Source organism: Panthera tigris, chromosome C1 (genome assembly GCF_018350195.1).
Source record: "Panthera tigris isolate Pti1 chromosome C1, P.tigris_Pti1_mat1.1, whole genome shotgun sequence".
NCBI lineage: Eukaryota > Metazoa > Chordata > Mammalia > Carnivora > Felidae > Panthera > Panthera tigris.
The window spans coordinates 130,547,967-130,567,856 of record NC_056667.1 but is presented as its reverse complement, the minus strand read 5'-3'; the positions used below and the strand labels follow the sequence as shown (position 1 = coordinate 130,567,856).

The 19,890-nt window shown below is 32.1% G+C and overlaps 1 protein-coding gene across 1 annotated transcript in view; it reads left to right on the top strand.

The window, feature by feature from the left end:
- The window catches only part of LRP1B (LDL receptor related protein 1B), a 1,866,249-nt gene that overhangs the window by 1,614,719 nt on the left and 231,640 nt on the right, over positions 1-19,890 (top strand). The window contains exons 58-60 of the mRNA XM_042994392.1: positions 3,283-3,405; positions 5,649-5,830; positions 14,988-15,187. Of these exons, the coding sequence (XP_042850326.1) occupies positions 3,283-3,405; positions 5,649-5,830; positions 14,988-15,187 (505 nt within the window). The remainder of the gene's footprint in view (positions 1-3,282; positions 3,406-5,648; positions 5,831-14,987; positions 15,188-19,890) is intronic.

Here is a 19,890-nt window from a genome sequence, read left to right as displayed (position 1 = left end):
ATATCTTGAATTTGATTCTCTTTGTTGTAGTCCATACAATCTCATGAAGCTTTACAGTGAAAAATTTTAACAGGTCGTAGATTTTTTTTTTTACCCTATGTATTCTAAAATGTAGTTTTAGGTAGGCCGGCTATAATTTAAATCCATACACCACATACATAAAGAAAATGTACTTATACTTTAATAACATGGATGTTAGAAATTAAATGCATTAATCAAATATTAATTTTATTAATTTAAGTGCATTTCTCAAGTAGCTTTCCAATGCTATCCACTTCAATCTCTGCAGTGGCTTTTATTCCAGTAAAATTGTGTAGAGAAACAAAACACAATTTCCTAAATTAATCATCTTGAACCAAAGGGTGCAGATCTTCAGCTATAGAAATGAAAGAAGCAAATAGGATTTTGATGAAACCAATTTTCAGCTCTGAAACCACTGAAATGGCTTTAGTGTTTAGACATTAGTTTGCCCATGCCCTTGACTTTTTTAATGTTCCTTGCATATGATTCTGAGAAGAGAGAATTGCAAAGTTTTCTGTGGGGATTAAAGGGTAAAGCTGTAGAAAAATGACCAGCTTAGATAGATATGTCAGAATTCAGAGCTTCAGTTCCTCTGCATTTATAGCTTTCATTTAATTATAGTTGAATTGCTAAATTTGGAATTGAATTTTCATTATATAAATTGATTATTGTAAAAAAAGGAATAGGATAATTCTGCCATGACTGGGTAAATCTTTCCTAAAGTTAGTGACAAGATTCTGTCTACCTTTTCTCTGTAAAACTCCAATTCATCCATCTGAATTGCAGGCCATCACAGAACCCTAACCCACTTACCATATTCCTGTGGTGTTAAAAACACTTGAACAGAAAGGATATTACAAACTCTATTGAAGTGCATTTATTAAACTTTCTACAAAACTTGCGCTATACTCAATTTATATTTTATTTTATTTTTTAATTTTTATTTTAATGTTTACTTATTTTTGAGAGAGAGAGACATACAGAGTGCGAGTAGGGGAGGAGCAGAGAGAGCGGGAGACGCAGTACCCGAAGCAAGCTCCAGGCTCTGAGCTGTCAGCATAGAGCCCGACGTGGGGCTGGAATTCACAAACTGTGAGATCATGACCTGAGCCAAAGTTGGACACTCAACCAACTGAGCCACCCAGGCGCCCCAATACTCAATTTATATTTTAAAACTTTGATTTTGCATGGACAACTTCCTAGATATGCATGCTGAAGTGCATTTAATTAAGGGGAATCCTCCAAGTTTTAGCTTGTGAATTAATATTTAACAAATCTTTTGAATCTGTGACTGAATTTTTTAAGCAGTTATTTTTTATTAGTAATGTCAGGAAGAAGTATACGTGTGTTCATTCATCTGGGCTTAGTGAGAAATTTACAGAATCGTGTTTACTTTTGTCTCTTATTTATGGCCAAAGGAATCCAATTTCCAAGGAGTTAGCCCATTTCAGATTAACTTTATAATCTCGGGCAAAGGAAAGAGATTGCTCATGTTAAGCCAAATACATAGCTAAGCATAAGATGTGAACCTGTGATTTTAATGCCATGACCACTAGACTTTGGCCCTGCTGTGAGAAGAAAAAAAAAAATCAGCATTTGCCAGAACCTTTTCTGAATTGCTTCTATAACTAGGCCATCGTTAGTCTTGTAGATCATTGGAAAGAAAGAAAATTATGAACAGTAATAATGTAGCCTGGGCCTGAGTCTTAAGAAAGACTATATAAATCTAATGCAGTGTCATTATCTAATTCTAAATTTGGGAAATGGATCTGGAAGCTGAATTCAGATGTGGTAATTATCATCTTTCCTTTCCCTCCTCCCCAAACCAAACAGCGCATCTCCCTCAGGGTGCTATTCCTTAACCTATAGGACTACAGCTACTCATAAATGACCCCCAAAACAATTTGAGACTTAATCACAATTTTAGGATAAATATATACATATAATTTTACAACAGATATAAAGATATGGCAATGATCTCTTAGGGCTTTGCCAAGTGTCTATAGTGTCAATTTTTTTCAATTTTTTATTAAATTCTAGCTAGTTAACATATAGCATAATTTTGATTTTGGCAGAAATCAAAATTTGGTAGAATTTAGTGATTTATCACTTGTGTATAATACACAGTGCTCAACACAGGTGCCCTCCTTAATATCCATCACTTATTTAGCCCATCCCCCACCCACTTCCCCTCCATCATATATTTTTAATATATAATATTTATAAATTAATAGACTATCCAAGCCTTAAAATGAGTTAACACAATGGAAATCCTGATCCAAGTTTTGTTAGTCCATCAGGGTAGTAATATATGAGCCTTAACAAAAGGTCAGAATTAAATTAACCCCTCAGCAATTATTTGAATTATTCAGCACCTAAGAAGATTCCCGGATCCTGATGTACAATTGTTAAATCAGTCAAAAGGCACAACTATCAAACCAAAAAACTGGGGCATCCAGAAATCCATCAGTTGAATTCATGTTAAGTTTTGTTACTTGTTTAAAAAATGCATAACCAAGAGTCTGAAGGCAGGCATATCCTCATATATCCATGTAGGATAAAAACATGTTGGCTACTCAGTTCCTCTTTGGTCAAATACTCACCTAAGGTTATAACTTGTAAATTCTAATATGGCACTATGTTGGCTAGAGGGTCTCAAGAAGAAAAAAACCCAACAACCACAACCACAACAACAACAACAACAACAAGGCAGCTAATTTATGTTGTTGACAAAAAATATTTTGGACAAATTGGTTTCTAAACCTTCTTTTCTGACTTTCATCAGATGACTATCTGAAGCTCATCTTAAATCTTCTGTGATCTTCCGTTGCAAATTTAGGTGTATGCTCTTTTCTGGTTACTCTACAGAACATACAATAATGACATTAAATTCAGATTTATTTAACATTAACCTAAAGTGAGAGTCTTTCATTTTACTATATATATATATATATATATATATATATATATATATTTTTTTTTTTTTTAACCCACAACAGGGGCTAATCTTTATAAGCATTCCAAAAATTTTGAAACCTACTTGGAAAATATTTTCAAATAAATTTTACAACATCTTAAATGTGTGGTATAGAGAAATGTAAAGATAAGATGCTTTTAAAAAGAATTGGTCACAAATGCTATTCATTGTCATAACTATAACTGTCTAGGTTCAAAGGGAGATAGTGATTCTTACAAACTCCTAAGACATTTAAAAATAATTTCTATTAACTATTGTTCAAACATATCCTTTTTTATTTTTAGGGATTAAACAATGTTATTGCTATAGACTTTGATTACAGAGAAGAATTCATCTATTGGATTGATTCTAGCCGACCCAATGGCAGCCGCATAAATAGAATGTGTTTAAATGGAAGTGATATTAAGGTAACTAGATGTTACAATGATGGGATTATTGAATATTTTATTGGTATAGCTGACTTGAATAGAAAATGTTATTTGATGGTAATGATACAAATCATAAAATGCATTAGGTTGGTTTGAATTTCACATTTGTACAGTGCAAGTTAATACATACTTTAAATATGAAATATGAGGCTTTTTAATCCGTATGTTTCATTATAACACTGTTACTTGCAATAAGATAAAAATAAAACTGACTAAATAACATTCGGAACCTTATTCACAGCCCTAGAAATTGTGAGGGATGCTTTTGGCTTGAATGATTAGTGCCTGAGTTTCAATTGTATTGACTTATATAAAAGGGGAAAGTGGAGTCTGAGAATTTATGATTGAAAAAAAATAATTACTAGACTGTAGATTGAAATTACAGCGCTATTAAAATTAACCTCCTATATTGGAAATAATTGAATGCATTTTTATAAAAATCATGAATGTTCTGATTAGACAGTATCATAATTAAATACATATCACATTCTAGATATGAGCTACTTGGCTCCTTTTCTGTGTTATGTTGAGTTTTAAAATAAAATTATTTTCACTGTATATATGCAGTAAAATATATTATAAAGACACTTCAATTCAAGTATTATAGAACCCATCAATTGCCTTAACTTTTTTGTAACCATCTATAATATCATACAGAAATTTTATTGGGAGCAATCAATTTCAAAAATATTAATAAAATCTTAAAATGTGTATATGCAGTGCCAGAGCAACCATTAGGTTGGGCTCAGGTGATTTGTAATGACTGTATTTATGTATAAACTTTATTTATGTATTTATATATAAACTGATAGTTTATAAATATCAGTATGTGGCATAGATAAGGAAATGGATTTTTCTTTTTTAATTCTTTGAAAATGTATATAAAAACTATAAAACTAACATTACCCAAGCTTGATCATATTTTTATAAGACATTTAAAATTTTAATTACCTTTATATGTTTTGAATATACTTTAATATTTTAAAGGATTAACTAATATCTTGCCACCACTAACCTATTACTACTTTAAATAATGTCATAATATAGGGTAACAAATGAATCTTTTTTTCCTATTGGGACTACTAATTCACTGATTTTCTTATTAGTGATTTTCTAATTCACTAATTCACGGATGACAATGTAAATTTTCAGCCATGCCAAATTTGTAAAATTGGAATATGGGAGAAAGAAGAAAAGATGTCTTGCAATTCAATACAGTAGATCGATACCATTGGTTGCTGAAAATGACCATGTTGTCATATGTATATGTGTATATATCTATATCTATATCTATATCTATATCAGAAATTAAAAACATACAGATTTCTCAAATTTATTGCCTTTAAGTGTTGGAGCAAAGGCAACGACTGTGGTAGTCCAAATATGGATGATATAATTCCTGTACCACTTTAGGGCAAGACATAAAAGATCTAGATATAGATTTAGATATCTTCACTATTGATAACATTAGTGAAAGGATAAGTATAAACTTTCATTATTGTTTTATTTCCTCTAATTATATGACCATTGGCTTCTGTACAGCCCCAACTTTCAGTTTCTCATTTCACAGAATCCTGAAAAAACTGAGGACTCAGAAATAGTAATCATATAGACCAAGAATCTTGAGTTATTTTATATGCATCATATTTGTACATACAAAGCTTATGTTCTTATTATAGTTGATATTGTAATGGGTTAGAATCAAGCACAGCAGTTGTATGAATTTTACTTCCTTTGGTTAGGTTAAAATAGTGTATGTTCTCAAATGTACATTTTCTGTCTTGTTGTAGATAATTTAAATAGAGCATAACCAGTTGGGAGAGTGGAGAATGCTATTGGTATCTCCCCAAAATCTGTTAAAGGTTAATAACATCAATAATTCTGTGTGTATGTATCTGTATGTGATAGTTTTGCCCCTAATTTTTAGAAGACAAGTATAACAAAAATGTGCAACTCTGCAACTGTCCAACAGTTTTTTATTTTGGTGTTTACTTCTTAAATCCATATGTAATTTTCAGGGACTGATTACATATTAGGTAATTTCTCACATCACAAACAAGTAATTTTATTAGGGTAAATTTGTTCTATGTCTTATGCTTATCTAAATTCTGTTTCTAATGTTTAAATAGAATTCTATAATCTCTGTAAAAATCAAGAAGCAATTACTCGGTGCTTATTGTAGGTATTTACATTGTTAACCTTTTAAATTCTTATTTTGTTAGGTAGTGCATAACACAGCTGTTCCCAACGCACTTGCTGTCGATTGGATTGGAAAAAACCTCTATTGGTCTGACACAGAAAAAAGGATCATTGAAGTATCCAAGCTCAATGGCTTGTACCCTACTATACTCGTTAGCAAAAAGCTGAAGTTCCCCAGGGACCTGTCTTTAGATCCTCGAGCTGGGTTTGTAACATTGAGAATCTTAAATTAAAGATTGAAACTGTGGGTTACATTCAGTGTGGTAAATCTCATTCTGTAGGTTTTAACATGAAAACCAATATAAAATGTAATGTGTAGATATTCTTATTGAGAAGTCAAAAATAGAAATGTGACTCTCACAGTGAGAAAGAAAAACATTTGAAATGATGAGATTTAACAGCAGGTATTTTTAAAAGTTTTAAACAACTATTTTTCTAAGTAATCTAAATATATCAGAAATTAAAACATACAGATTTCTCAAATTTATTGCCTTTAAGTGTTGGAGCAAAGGCAACGACTGTGGTAGTCCAAATATGGATGATGTAATTCCTGTACCACTTTAGGGCAAGACACATAAGTAGTATCCATGGATAATAAGTAACCAGGTGCATTATCTGTGCACTCAAAAAGGATAGTATAGTGGAAATATTGAGAACGATTCATACTGGAGCTGTGTGTCAGTTGCATTTCATTGTGAGAAAGGAGAGCAAGTCATTGTAAGGATTAAAGCCAGCAAGCTGGAGATTCCAGGTGAGGGATGAACACACATTAAGGTGTCAGAGCTTAGGTGTCAAAGTTAGGTGTATGCCTGCTAAAGTTTTATGGATTATGACCATTATCATTCACTTTTAATTATGTTTTTTTGGTAGTTAGAGAAGGCATGCCTTTCCTTTTTTTTCTTTTTTTGCACTATAATTTAGAGTGATTATATACTCCAAAATGATCTCTGTAGAAGTTCAACCTACTCAACATGCCTGTTAAAATAGCAAATGTAGAGAAAATTTTATTTTTAAAAATAGGACACATTCACAGTAACAAGTGTTATAACTGTAGTGCTCTAAATTTTCTGCTATATAAATTAATTTTACTTAATACTTTCATGAAATCACTGCTTGTATCATAACATATTCAACAATTAGACATTGCTTCTTGCTAATAGGTTGTATCTATGTTTTTTGGTCCTTTATATTCATATTTGGCAGTGTGATCATATCAAAGTATATTTTATATCTTAAGTTTAAACACTTTGGGTAGAAGCAGTACCTAATAGGAGAAGCCTTGTACTGTAGATACTCTCCTGTTTCCAAGGTAATGTGCAACTTTTAACTTTTTGCTGTATAATTATGTACCACTTTTTAACTCTTAAAGTATTTTCTTTTCCATAGCAACAGGAAATTCAAAAGAATGTCAATTCCATTTTAATCGAAACAGAATCACAAGAGAGTCTGTTTTTAATATGTTTCAGGAAATAATGACCAGATGTAATAAGTTTGACTATTATCATCATTCATTCATAAGAATGTGAATACTTTAATTCCTTCAATATTTTATCAGAAGATATTTATTTTAGCATGTTCAAAACATTGCCTTTTTCTTCAAAATCAGTATGGCTGACTTAGTTTTTCCTTTCATACTCTTTAGGATGCTTCATATTAAACAAACATTATCTGTAGGTCATAAAGGTTTGGGGAATTTACTTGTTATAAAACAAAAATGTCCTAGCCTAGTGAACATAGCTGAGTCTAGCTTTAAGTTTTATTTCTCCCAGTTACAGGTATTATTACCCTGTAAACCAAAGGCAGCCTTAAGTTGTCGTTAACATAAACCCATCCATCAAAAGTGTCAGTCAAAACGGTGAAGTACTAAATTATTGTAAATGTTATGAAAGACTCCATTGATTTCAATTTTGGATAATATTTTATTATGATATGGATATGCCACATTATAACAAAAAGAAACAGATAAAAATGGTATCTTCTTATGAAACAATTAAAGCTACCTATTTTAACACGTAAAATTTAATGACACCTTTTTGTTCATCCTGTTTTTCTCATTCCCCAGAGTGAGACAATAGGACAACTTGGATTTTAGTTTTTATGAGACTAGCTTCAGGGTGAAGTTTCCATAACTGTCTAAAATATTGTGTAATTCTGCTTCAAAATATATCAACTTATATTGTAATATTATGTAATAAAAATCCCCTTGTACCTTTCCACATCAGAATAACATTGCAATTTATGCATGTTTTGAATTTGCCAATACTACTGGCCGCTGTTTCCTGGAGAAATGTGATTTCTGTCCTGATATTTAGTGAGGAATAAGGCAAGGATTTGTTTAAAGGAGAGTAAAGATCACTGGACTAATGTAATGAAGTAACTCATGATCGTGAGGTCTGTGAATTCAAGCCCTGTGTCAGGCTCTGTGCTGACACCTCAAAGCCTGGAGCCTGCTTTGGATTCTGTGTCTTCCTCTCTTTCTGCCCCTCCCCCATTCCTTCTCTCTCTCTCTCTCTCTCTCTCTCTCTCTCTCTCTCTCTGTCTCTCTCAATAATAAATAAATATTTATTATTTAAAATATTTTTAATATTTAAAATAATATTTAAATATTTTTATATTTTAAATATTTAAAATATATTAAAAATATTAAAAATATTTAAAATATTTAAAATAATATTTAAAATAATATTTAAAATATTTATTATATTAAAAATATTATATTTTTTAAATAATAGTATCCCAGTGGTCACAATATCAATTTGGATATGGTAGTTACTAAGTAAGAATGGTAAAGAAGATACAAGTAGACAGATCAATCATCTTCCTGATTGTTATATTGAAATTCAGCTGAGATCCAATTATCCTAATCATTCTGTTGTCTGGTTTAGTTGAGAATTACTGTTTTAATTTATCATAAGTTTGGGGCAATTAATATTATTTACATCAATATTTATAAGAGTTGTTTATGCAGAAAAAAATACACACACACATACACATTTTAAAGTAGAATAGAAAATATAATATTAAAGCCATACTGAGCATTATTATATCTTTTTGGATGATTAACAAGTTATTTCAGGTAATCACATAGCAAAAGACCATTATGATAGACAATAAAGTGAATGTGTGATATGACTAGTTAACAGAAAATTAATGTACCCATTCATTTATTCAACTCACATTTCTTTAACATTTAGTGTACATCTGGCAGTGCTCTAGGTAGGAGTATAAAAATAAAAGGCACAGTGCTATCTCCAGGTGTTTCATGGTTCAGTGGGTAGGTAAATAAATAATTATAATACAATGCAGTTTTTTTTAAGTTTATAAAAATGGGGGGGGCGGGGGAAATAGAAAATGTTTTTATCTCAACTGGAATCAGAGAACCTTCCTGGATAAAACTAGTGGAGTAAGAATTAGCCAGTGATGCAGTGCCCTTCAGAGCAGGAGGTATTTCAGGCCAAAAGAATAAGTAAGCTCTATGGGAAAGCAAAGAGGACTTTAAAGAACTTGTGATTGGAAGAGATTATTGCCAATGTAGGTAATGATAGTGAAAATAAATTTGGCAAGGACACATTTTATGCTTCTGTATCTTGCCTTATGTCATTCTTTCTTCGTAGAATGCCCTTCTTATTTTCCTCTAGTTGGAATAACTTTCTGTTTTTCCAACAAGAGCAGAAAATATCTGTTCCTATGTGAAACTTTCCCCAGTTCTGGCTAAGAAGACCCCACATATTGAACACATTCCATTATATGACTTTAAAATTTTTTTAATTTATTTTTTGAGGTATAATTGACATAAAATATTAGATTAATTTCAGGTGTATATATGACTATTATTGGTATAAATATTTATCTCTCCATCTAGAAAATGAGTTCTTTTAGCAAAAGGGCCATGGCTTGATCATTTTTTGTGCCTAATACAGAAGTTGTTAAATTCACCGCAAAAGGAAATAATAAATGGGCAACTGGATGTACACAGCAAATAGGGTTATAGCTACAGGGACATTTTACCTGCATCATTACCCAAACCAATACATCAGTATGTAAATAACCTGCATGTTTCAAGGACAAGAGTCATAAGGGAACTTTTGTTGTAAGGGAAGGAAAGGTATATCAGGAATGAAAACTCAGTTTCTGATTTCTGTGGGGAAACAAATATTTTATTAAAATAAACAGCCACATTAAACCATCCTTTCCCTACCAATTTTTAAACCTATATTCCTATATTTAGTCAAAATATACAGGAAATGAATATAAAAAAATTATAATTCAAATAAGAAACAATTGCAGTTGGAAGAATTGTCTCTGAGTATATTCCCTAAATTTTGGGGGGAAAACAGTAAAAACTGAGCAGACTTCTACTTTAATTTGTTTTAAAGAAATGTAGTATATTTCATTAGACTATAAAAGACATCCTCAGGAACCACAGAAGTCTGTTGTTATGGTTACAGCTGGCATTGTTGTGTATGTTCACACTTTGTTATAACTTACAGAGTAGATATTATTTGGGGCTGAGGTTTTTCAGATGTGATCTTAGGTAAACATTACCTACTATATGGGTGAGATTTAGAACTCCTCTTTTGACACTTTCACTGAAGTTTTCATTTTTCAGCTTTAATTATTTAAAAAAATTTTGTACTCAGCTAGTTTTTAAGAAGTTGAATTTCAGGTGTTGAAAATACCAGTACACTAGTACAGACTTATTGAAAAACTTGAAAAAAAAAAGTATAGTAATAGGGCTTAAGTATGGAAAAGGAAATGAAATTTAGCCATCAGAAGGTAGCTACCCATAAGAGAGAAATCCTGTGTCTGTGAAGACGCATTTATACCTGAATACAGTTAAACTATACTTTTCTTCCATGCAATAGAATATACTCTTTTGGTTGATAAGTACTTAAATAAAAAAATCATGTAATAACACAAAATCCAGAAAAATCATGTAATACTATACACACAATCTGGATGCAACAGTTAACCTATTAACCAAACACAATAACCTATTAATAACCTATTAAATAAAACCAATATACAGAAAGTGTACACATTTATATGATATATATTACATATCTAGTACAGATGAATAATAATAATGTTTGCTAAACACTCCATGCTTATCAGTTTTCTAAATTTTTCCCTATAATTATTAGGGAACTAATATTATTATTTTTCTTTTCAACATGTGAGTAAATACAGGCTCACGTAGGCTAATTAAAGTGTCCTGACTCACATAGCTAGTAATATGTGGACCTGAAATTTGAACCCAATTAATCTGTTTCTAGAATTCATTTCCTTAAGACTCTGCATAGTTCTGCTTAGAGAAAAAGTTAGTTTATAAATCTAGAGACCTGAGCCCTTGTTTCAACTGTATCATAGTAGACTATGACAACACACATAATCTTATATGGTCTCAGTTTATCAGTAAAATGAAGGTATTAGGCTACATTATCTTTAAGACCTGTTACAGCATTAAAATCGTCAATTTAGTTATACTTTGTTCTAAAATCTGAAAAAGATAAAGATTATTCTTATCTTAAGCTGGCTATGAAAATAAGATTTATGTTTCAAAGAACTATCAGTGAGCACGAGATTTCTTTCATGCTTTCTTCCATCTAAGTAAAATTATTATTCCCTCTTTTGTGCCTCCATAGTAAAATAGTTTTATCATAATATTGTTTTCATTTGTTTTACATCTACCACCATTGTATTCACTGAGAGATTTTTAAACACAAAAATCATATCTGTTTATCTCGGTGTTCTAATTCTAAGAAGTATCTGGTACATAATATTGCCTCAACAAATTATTGTTTCAAAATATGTTCTCAATCTACTTAAAAATGGTTCTGGGCTGGGGTGCCTGGGTGGCTCAGTCATTTGAGCCTTTGACTCTTGATCTTGGCTCAGGTCATGATCCCAGGGTTGTGTAATTGAGCCCCTCATAGGGCTTTGTGCAGAGCGTGGAGCCTGCTTGGGATTCTCCCTCTCCCTCATGCTCGCTCTCTCTCTCAGGAAAAAAAAAAAAAGGCTCTTGGGTTTATTACACTTGTTACACCCGCTGACTTATTGAGGTAGATTCTCTGATCTGATTAGGAGACCTGAGAATCTACATCATTACTGCTTTGGGGGTTCCTATGTTTACAATATATACATTGTTCAATTATACATGCAATAAAAAAAAAAAGTAATTCTGTAGGACAGAAAAGCTAAAACACAGTTTCCCAAAGTTTGTTTCCTGTTTTCTATTTACTAGGAAAATAAATGCTATCACCCAAGACTATGTGATAAAGAAAGGGACACTATAGTTCCGAGAAAATCACTATGTCAGATTAAAGCATATTAAAGGCCCTCACGATAAAAAAGATGATGCTTACTTTGTTTAAAAAAGCATTTAACAATCTTGTAACCATCTTGAAAAATGTGAAGTAACATTGATCAGGGAAGAATTTGTGGATAATAGAAGGGCAAAGCAAATTATGTCTGAATGAGAAGATCTATATAATTGAAGGGGAAGGAGAAGGGCCAGTGATCTCATGGAAACAGAGAAGTGAAAATGTGGGACTGTAAATAATCCAACTTGAGCTGAACGGACACATTTTTAAATATATATTTTTAATGTTTATTTATTTTGAGAGAGAGAGAGAGAGAGAGTGCAAGCAAAGGAGAGGCAGAGAGAGAGGGAAAGAGAATCTCAAGCAGGCTCCACAGTGTCAGCACAGAGCCCAACGTGGGGCTTGAACTCACTAATCGTGAGATCATGACCTGAGCCGAAATCAAGAATCAGGTGCTTAACCATCTGAGCCACCCAGATGCCCTAGAACTGACACATTTTTTAATGGTGGGGAGAACTGGAAGAAGTGTGTTTGTGCCTAAAAAAGGAGAGTTTGAATGGCAAGGACAGGATTTTAGGATGAGAGCTGTTAGAGAGTTTTCTGGGACTGATGTAACAGATGTTAGACTCCATGAAATGTGCTCTTCCTATTCTTGGCATCTTGGTTCAAGGTGGTGATAAGACTAGCCAAAAAGAAAAAAAAAATTCAGATTACAAATAAAAATTGTAAATTGCTATTATATGGATGTCTGACCTTTTGGAATTCGTAATTTACTTAATGACTTCAAAAACATTATTATTCACATTCAGTAGTTTGCAATACTTTGTTGATAACATTTGATGGAGCAAACTTTTCTCTTTTTTTCTCTTTTTTTTTTTTTTTTTTTTCTTTTGGTATGTTTTTTAATTATAATGCAAACACATGTAGAGTAAATAGCTAAATAGAAATATGAATACTGCCTCTAATTAAGTCCAAATTGGCATGTTCTTTTTAATGTTACAGAAGTTATTGCAATACTGCTTTAAATTTTTATTTGCTTATATTTAGTCTCAAAAACATCATGGTTGTATAGAAGCCCAAATATATTTAGTCATATCTAACATGGTTGAGAGAAGCTGGCATATGATATCATCTATTAGGGAAAAAAAAATTGCTATGTTAGTGTTACCAAGATTCAGAGTCAGTAAGGCAAGGAGGAATGTTCTGATTTCAATGAGATAAACTGTCTTTGCATTTTTACTTCTTTCTGATTCAGTTTCTTCCCCTTTATCTATACTGCCATTATCTCCAGCAAGACAGCAAGGTGTACCTCCATAAATTTACTAGAAAGAAACATATTGTGTGGTTTTCTAGACACAATGTGTTTGTTGACATATGTTTGCTTTATAAATAAAAATATAATAATTCAAGATTTAAATAACTTAAAATAATTCAAGATTTAAGAAGTACACTTAATCCATTTCTGAAAGGCTTGATATCTAGTATTATTCGATGATTTGAGGTTTTCAATTTGTGCAAAACCACATAGATATACATAAGCATTGGCTAGCAATTCCAGTATCATCTTATACAAACTCGACTGTTGTATTTCCAGATTCAAATTTGCTTTTAAATTCTCACTCTCAGAGCTCTCTATGAATCTCAGCTCTTGAATCTACTTTTCATTTAGTCCTTACCAGATAGATACAAATTTCTCATTTTAACTGCCCTGCTTAATTAGGAGTCTTCATGATATTTTTGCTAGTAAAGAACTTTTAAAACATCTTTATAATCCATTATCCCCTGCCTTTATGCAGAACACCCCAAAATGATTGTCAGCACAAAAATGCCCATATTTCTTACAATTATCGTTTATGTTAGCCCAGTATCTGATAAATGGTTTTCCCTCAAAACTTTTATTTTGTTATAGTGTGTGGTTAAAATGTCTACACATAACTATCACTGTCAGAATGTATGAGAAAAAGTTTTCTTTAAGAAAAGTTTGATTTTAAACTGAATATGCCAGTTATAAACCATATAGAATAATTTTCATACCATATTATTTTAATTATACATTCTCCAAATTTGAAGAATTAATTGTCCATGGTTCTACACTTACTAAAAAGAAAAGAATGGATCTGGGGCAACTAATTGGGTTAGTAAGTTTCAGTTTTAGTGTTGGAAAGTGAAAAGGACATTAAAGATCCTCTAACTCATATCTTGAATTATAGAGAGAAGGAACATATTCAAAACATAAAGTGGCTTTTTCCACTATGATAAAAAATAAAGGGTTTAATTAAATAGAAATTCCTCAGTAATTCCTATCACTTAAATAGTATTTACATTTTATGGGATGCAATATTTATGTTTACCTCAATTAGTTTTAGTAGCAATATAATTTTCTTCCTTTTATTGTTTTTTCCCCACTACCTGAAATACCCTACTCTAGAACTTCCAATAACATAATTGAAATCAATGTTGTCCAACATATGATTATCTAGCACTTGAAATGTAGCTAGTATGACTGAGGAACAATTCAGTCTACTTAATTTTATATGATTTTAATGAATTTAAATGTAAAGAGTCACATTTAGCTAAAGGCTACCACACTGAACAATGCATATTCAGGAAAATATAAAGTACTCCTCCATAAATCATTTTGAATTTTTCACTGGTAATGAGCCAAAAGAAAAAAGTTTATATCTAGATAGTGTTATTCCTCCAACATTACAGATGCGGTTTGAAGGATTACCTCTGTTAGTTTTAGAGATCTGTACCTTGTTAACACTTGCAGATATATTATATGTTATATAATATACATATAGGGGTTTGTGTGCTATAGGAAACATGTTTAAAATTATATGGATATTTCAAAGTGTACTATATGTTTAATAAAAATCATAAGAAAAGCTTGCATTAAGGTATGCTTCTTAGAAGTTACAGTTCTTAGAGATACCAAGAATTAACTAGGGAATAGCTGAGAAAATAAGTGAAATATCATATGATGTTTTACTCCCTGAGTGTCTGTAAACAAAATTGTTATTGATTTTTTTTCCCTAGGTATTTGTATTGGATTGATTGCTGTGAGTATCCTCACATTGGCCGTGTTGGAATGGATGGAACCAATCAGAGTGTTGTCATAGAAACCAAGATTTCCAGACCTATGGCACTAACTATAGATTATGTCAACCGTAGACTCTACTGGGCTGATGAAAATCATATTGAATTTAGCAACATGGATGGATCTCATAGACACACAGGTTGGTCCAGTAGCACAAATGACTCAGTATTTTATCAATACGTACATTATTCATTTAGAAAATATGTACACACTTATGTATTCATTATATATAATTTTTCTCATTAAATTAATTTTGTAACTTAAGATTACATGATCATGTTCCTTTATGACAATATTGGTAAATAAGAATTAGATATATTTACTCAGAACTTCTGTAATCATGTATAAAAGTCATTGGCAATATTTTCTCTAATTGTACCTTTCAAAGTAGTTTTTACAGTAAATGAACAATTTTTTTCTTAGTTAATATATACATACAATCTTAACGGATTCAGATAGAAGGTTATATGCCTGTAAACATAAGATTATTATTGCAATCTGGTAGGGCTAAGTTTTTTAAAAATACCAAATAAAAGTATAGTTCTCGAAAGACAGTGAAGTAATAGCATTTAAAATTTATCAATTCTACTGCATACATGATCAAATTTATTGTTATCTAATCAACAATGGCCACTAAAATTAAACTGGAAAACAGCCATCAAATTACAGTAACATACAGGAAATTATTTGAATATGAATGAATATAAAATTCTACAGATACTTTATTTTTCTATTTTTTATAACTCTGAGTAGATTAAAAAACTCAATATAAAGGATATGAATGAAGGAATTAGATATGAGGAAAGTAACACTGGAATTAGGGATGACGGGGAGGTCTTAAAGAAAAATAGCTGAGGATGAGGGAATTCATAAGAGCAATGGAGAAGGACATGATGACGAAGACAGAGATGACAGAGATGTAACAGAAACCACAAATAATTCCAGTGAACACTCAAAATACTTTAGGGGTTTAAAGATGACACTTTTCCCAGAATGAAGAAGATAATTTTTTATTTATTTTTTATTTTTATATTTTAATATACATCCAAGTTAGTTAGCATATAGTGCAACAATGATTTCAGGAGTAGATTCCTTAGTGCCCCTTACCCTTTTAGCCCATCCACCCTCCACAACCCCTCCAGCAACACTCTGTTCTCCATATTTAAGAGTCTCTTATGTTTTGTCCCCCTCCCTGTTCTTTTATTATTTTTGCTTCCCTTCCCTTATGTTCATCTGTTTTTGTCTCTTAAAGTACTCATATGAGTGAAATCATATGATATTTGTCTTTCTCTGACTAATTTCACTTAGTATAATACCCTCTAGTTCCATCCACATAGTTGCAAATGGAAAGAATCATTCTTTTTGATTGCCGGGTAATACTCCATTGTATATACATACCATATCTTCTTTATCAACCTATCTGCCAATGGACATTTGAGTTATTTCCATACTTTGCCTGTTGTTGATAGTGCTGCTATAAACATTGGGGTGCATGTGCCCCTTAAAAACAGCACACCTGTATCCCTTGGATAAATACCTAGTAGTGCAATTGCTGGGTAATAGGGTAGTTCTACTTTAATTTTTTGAGGAACCTCCATACTGTTTTCCAGAGTGGCTGCACCAGTTTGCATTCCCACCAGCAATGCAAAAGAGATCCCCTTTCTCCGCATCCTCGCCAACATCTGTTGTTGCCTGAGTTGTTAATGTGAGCCATTCTGACAGGTGTGAGGTGATATCTCATTGTGGTTTTGATTTGTATTTCCCTGATGATGAGTGATGTGGAGCATTTTTTCATGTGTCGGTTGGCCATCTGGATGTCTTCTTTGGAGAAGTGTCTGTTCATGTCCTCTGCCCATTTCTTCACTGGATTATTTGTTTTTTTGGGTGTTGAGTTTGATAAGTTCTTTATAGATTTTGGATACTAACCCTTTATCTGATATGTCATTTGCAGATATCTTCTCCCATTCTGTCAGTTGCCTTTTAGTTTTGTGGATTTTTTCCTTTGCTGTGCAGAAGCTTTTTACTTTGATGAGGTTCCAATAGTTCATTTTTGCTTTTGTTTCCCTTGCCTCCGGAGACATGTTGAGTAAGAAAGTACAGCAGCCAAGGTCAAAGAGGTTTTTGCCTGCTTTCTCCTTGAGGATTTTGATGGTTTCCTGTCTTACATTTAGGTCTTTCATCCATTTTGAGTTTATTTTTGTGTAGGGTGTAAGGAAGTGGTCCAGGTCCACTCTTCTGCATGTCGCTGTCCAGTTTTCCAGCACCGCTTGCTGAAGAGACTGTCTTTATTCCATTGGATATTCTTTCCTGTTTTGTCAAAGATTAGTTGGCCATGTTTGTGGACCCATTTCTGGGTTCTCTATGCTGTTCCATTGATCTGAGTGTCTGTTCTTGTGCCAGTACCATACTGTCTTGATGATTGAAGACAGTTTGAAGTGAGGGAAGACAAATGGCTTTTTATTGATGGCTTTTTATTCATCTTTATTGACCTAACATCACCTTTGTCATTAGGTGTTTTTATCTTCAAATAGTAAGAGGGACCTATCTTCACAGAGAGGTCCCAAAGAAAGCCCACCCAGTAGCATGGTTTAGCTTATCAGGCTGCTTTCTTCTCTGGCAGTAAGCTTAGAACAACACCCTGGGTGGAGGGAAATGGGAGGAGATGATAAGAGAGGATTATTGATAATCTTATTGCCAGGTGAGACCTTGCAAATGTGTGCCAGTGTGCAGTCCTCAGAAGGATCAAGTCACAGAGTTTAAAAGTAAATGAATAAGTAAACAAATAAAAATAAAGGAGACAAAAGTCACTGAAGTCATACCACTTAATTATTTGCCTAAGTTCTTCTCAGTTGATGTTTAAACAAATATATTATTCTAACTATCATTGCTGACAGAAAGCTTTTTGAGGTGCTTTTTTAAGGGTAAGAACATTGAGGTATCACAAGTGTAGTTGGATGAGTCACTTATTTAGGTGTTGGCAATCCAATTATAGAGATAAAGAAACTCATCAGGATGCAATTTGAGTGAAGAATTATTTAAAGATGACTTTAGGATTTTAATTACAGCAAAAGTAATGTTGACAAATCAGAATCACACTTAGCATTCAGCAGTTATATCTTCTCCAAAGAATCAATAATGAAATGTTCTGCAACATTCTCAGATGATATAATTGAAAGTTTTATTGTGGTAATCAGTATTTTCCCCATGTAACTAGGAACCCATTTATTTTTAGCATCTATATAAAGCTCTAGGTTGTTGTGAATGTCTTACTTTATACTAAAACTGTTCACTGTACAATATTATTTAAACAAGTTTTGGTCAGATAAGTGAATATTGAAAACATATATTTCGGCATCAAATATTTGCCTATTTGCATTGGAGACTTCGTGTTTGAACACAAATTGTAGTTAAAAATGTTGTCTGTTAGAAACTATTGATTCCATCCCCGATTCATTATTAAAAATGATGTCAGATATGTGGGTGACTAATGCTTTGAAAACTTAATACAAAATTAAATATGTATAAATGAAACGTCTTTCAATCATGGTAGTCATGGTGACTTTGGGTAGAAGGACATATATAGCAGGGAGAAATAGCACTATATTTATTAGAGTAAAATATTTGGCTGAAAGATACCCAGGTATGATGTTATCAACATTTTAAAATTTGATTTTGAAAATACTTGGAGGCTCCAGGGGAGAAAAAGAAAGTAAAAGAGTTGATGCCATCAGAAGTATTTTCTCCTGAAGGCTTTCTCAGAAAGACTAATGAAAAATTCATTAAGCATCTTATCAGGCATCTGCCAATAACTGAATGTAAGCCAACAATTACCTAGTAGTTACTAATGAGCTACTCATTGTAGGCAGCCTAAATTATGCTAATTCCACAGTCAGTGGAAAAAGAGGCATTCATTTGTCATGTTTGTGAAGGGGAGTAGCATTTTTATATTTCTCGCACTTTCCTGGTAAAGACATAGAGAATGCTGTGGTTTCTTGATTGTGTATTTGGAGGTGGAAAATGAGACTTTGACATCAATAGTAACTTTCCCATTAGTTTGGTCACTGATCTCTTTTCTTATTCTCTTAACTAGACTAGTGTTATTGTTCTCATTTATTCTTAGAGAGTGGGACCAAAGCTTATTAAGAGTGGGATATGTCATGACAGTCATGACAAAGTAATTTGAGAATATGAAAGATATATGAGAAATTTCAGAATTTTGGCTTCCATTTGATAAGCCAAATCTTAACAATGGAGAAAAATTAAACCCTGACAGGTTTTTTTTCCTCCAAACATATTCTTATTTAACCATTCAGTAATTTCATACATGAAACATTACTTAATTATTACTTATCCAGCCTAAGAAATTCTAAAAATTCAGAATTCTATGCCCTAAACAATAGATCCGATTACCTCCATGGTATATGTGACTTACAATTTGCTTAAGAATTTCCATCTATCTTTCTCTGCTATCTCCTCTACCCCAACCCACCTTCCTACCAGTCTAAACACCACATTGCAAAATTAAATAAACAAATAAACAGTCAATTTGCCAGCTTAGGCACATCTAGATGCAATCTTAGTCTTGTGAACCTCTTCCTAATGCCTCTGTATATCATTTTTCTGGTATTTACTATAATAATTATATATTGATATGGTTTAATAAAATGATGCCATAGAATATTATATATGCTCCTGGATGACTGAGTAAGTTTTATTTAAATCAAATTTTCATTAGTTCATTTTTTTTTTTTTTTAGTTTTTTGATTTCTTCCCTTTCGATATGGCCATTCAGTCATTCATGTATTCATTCAACAAATATTGCTGGCTCTTTCGATGCCATGC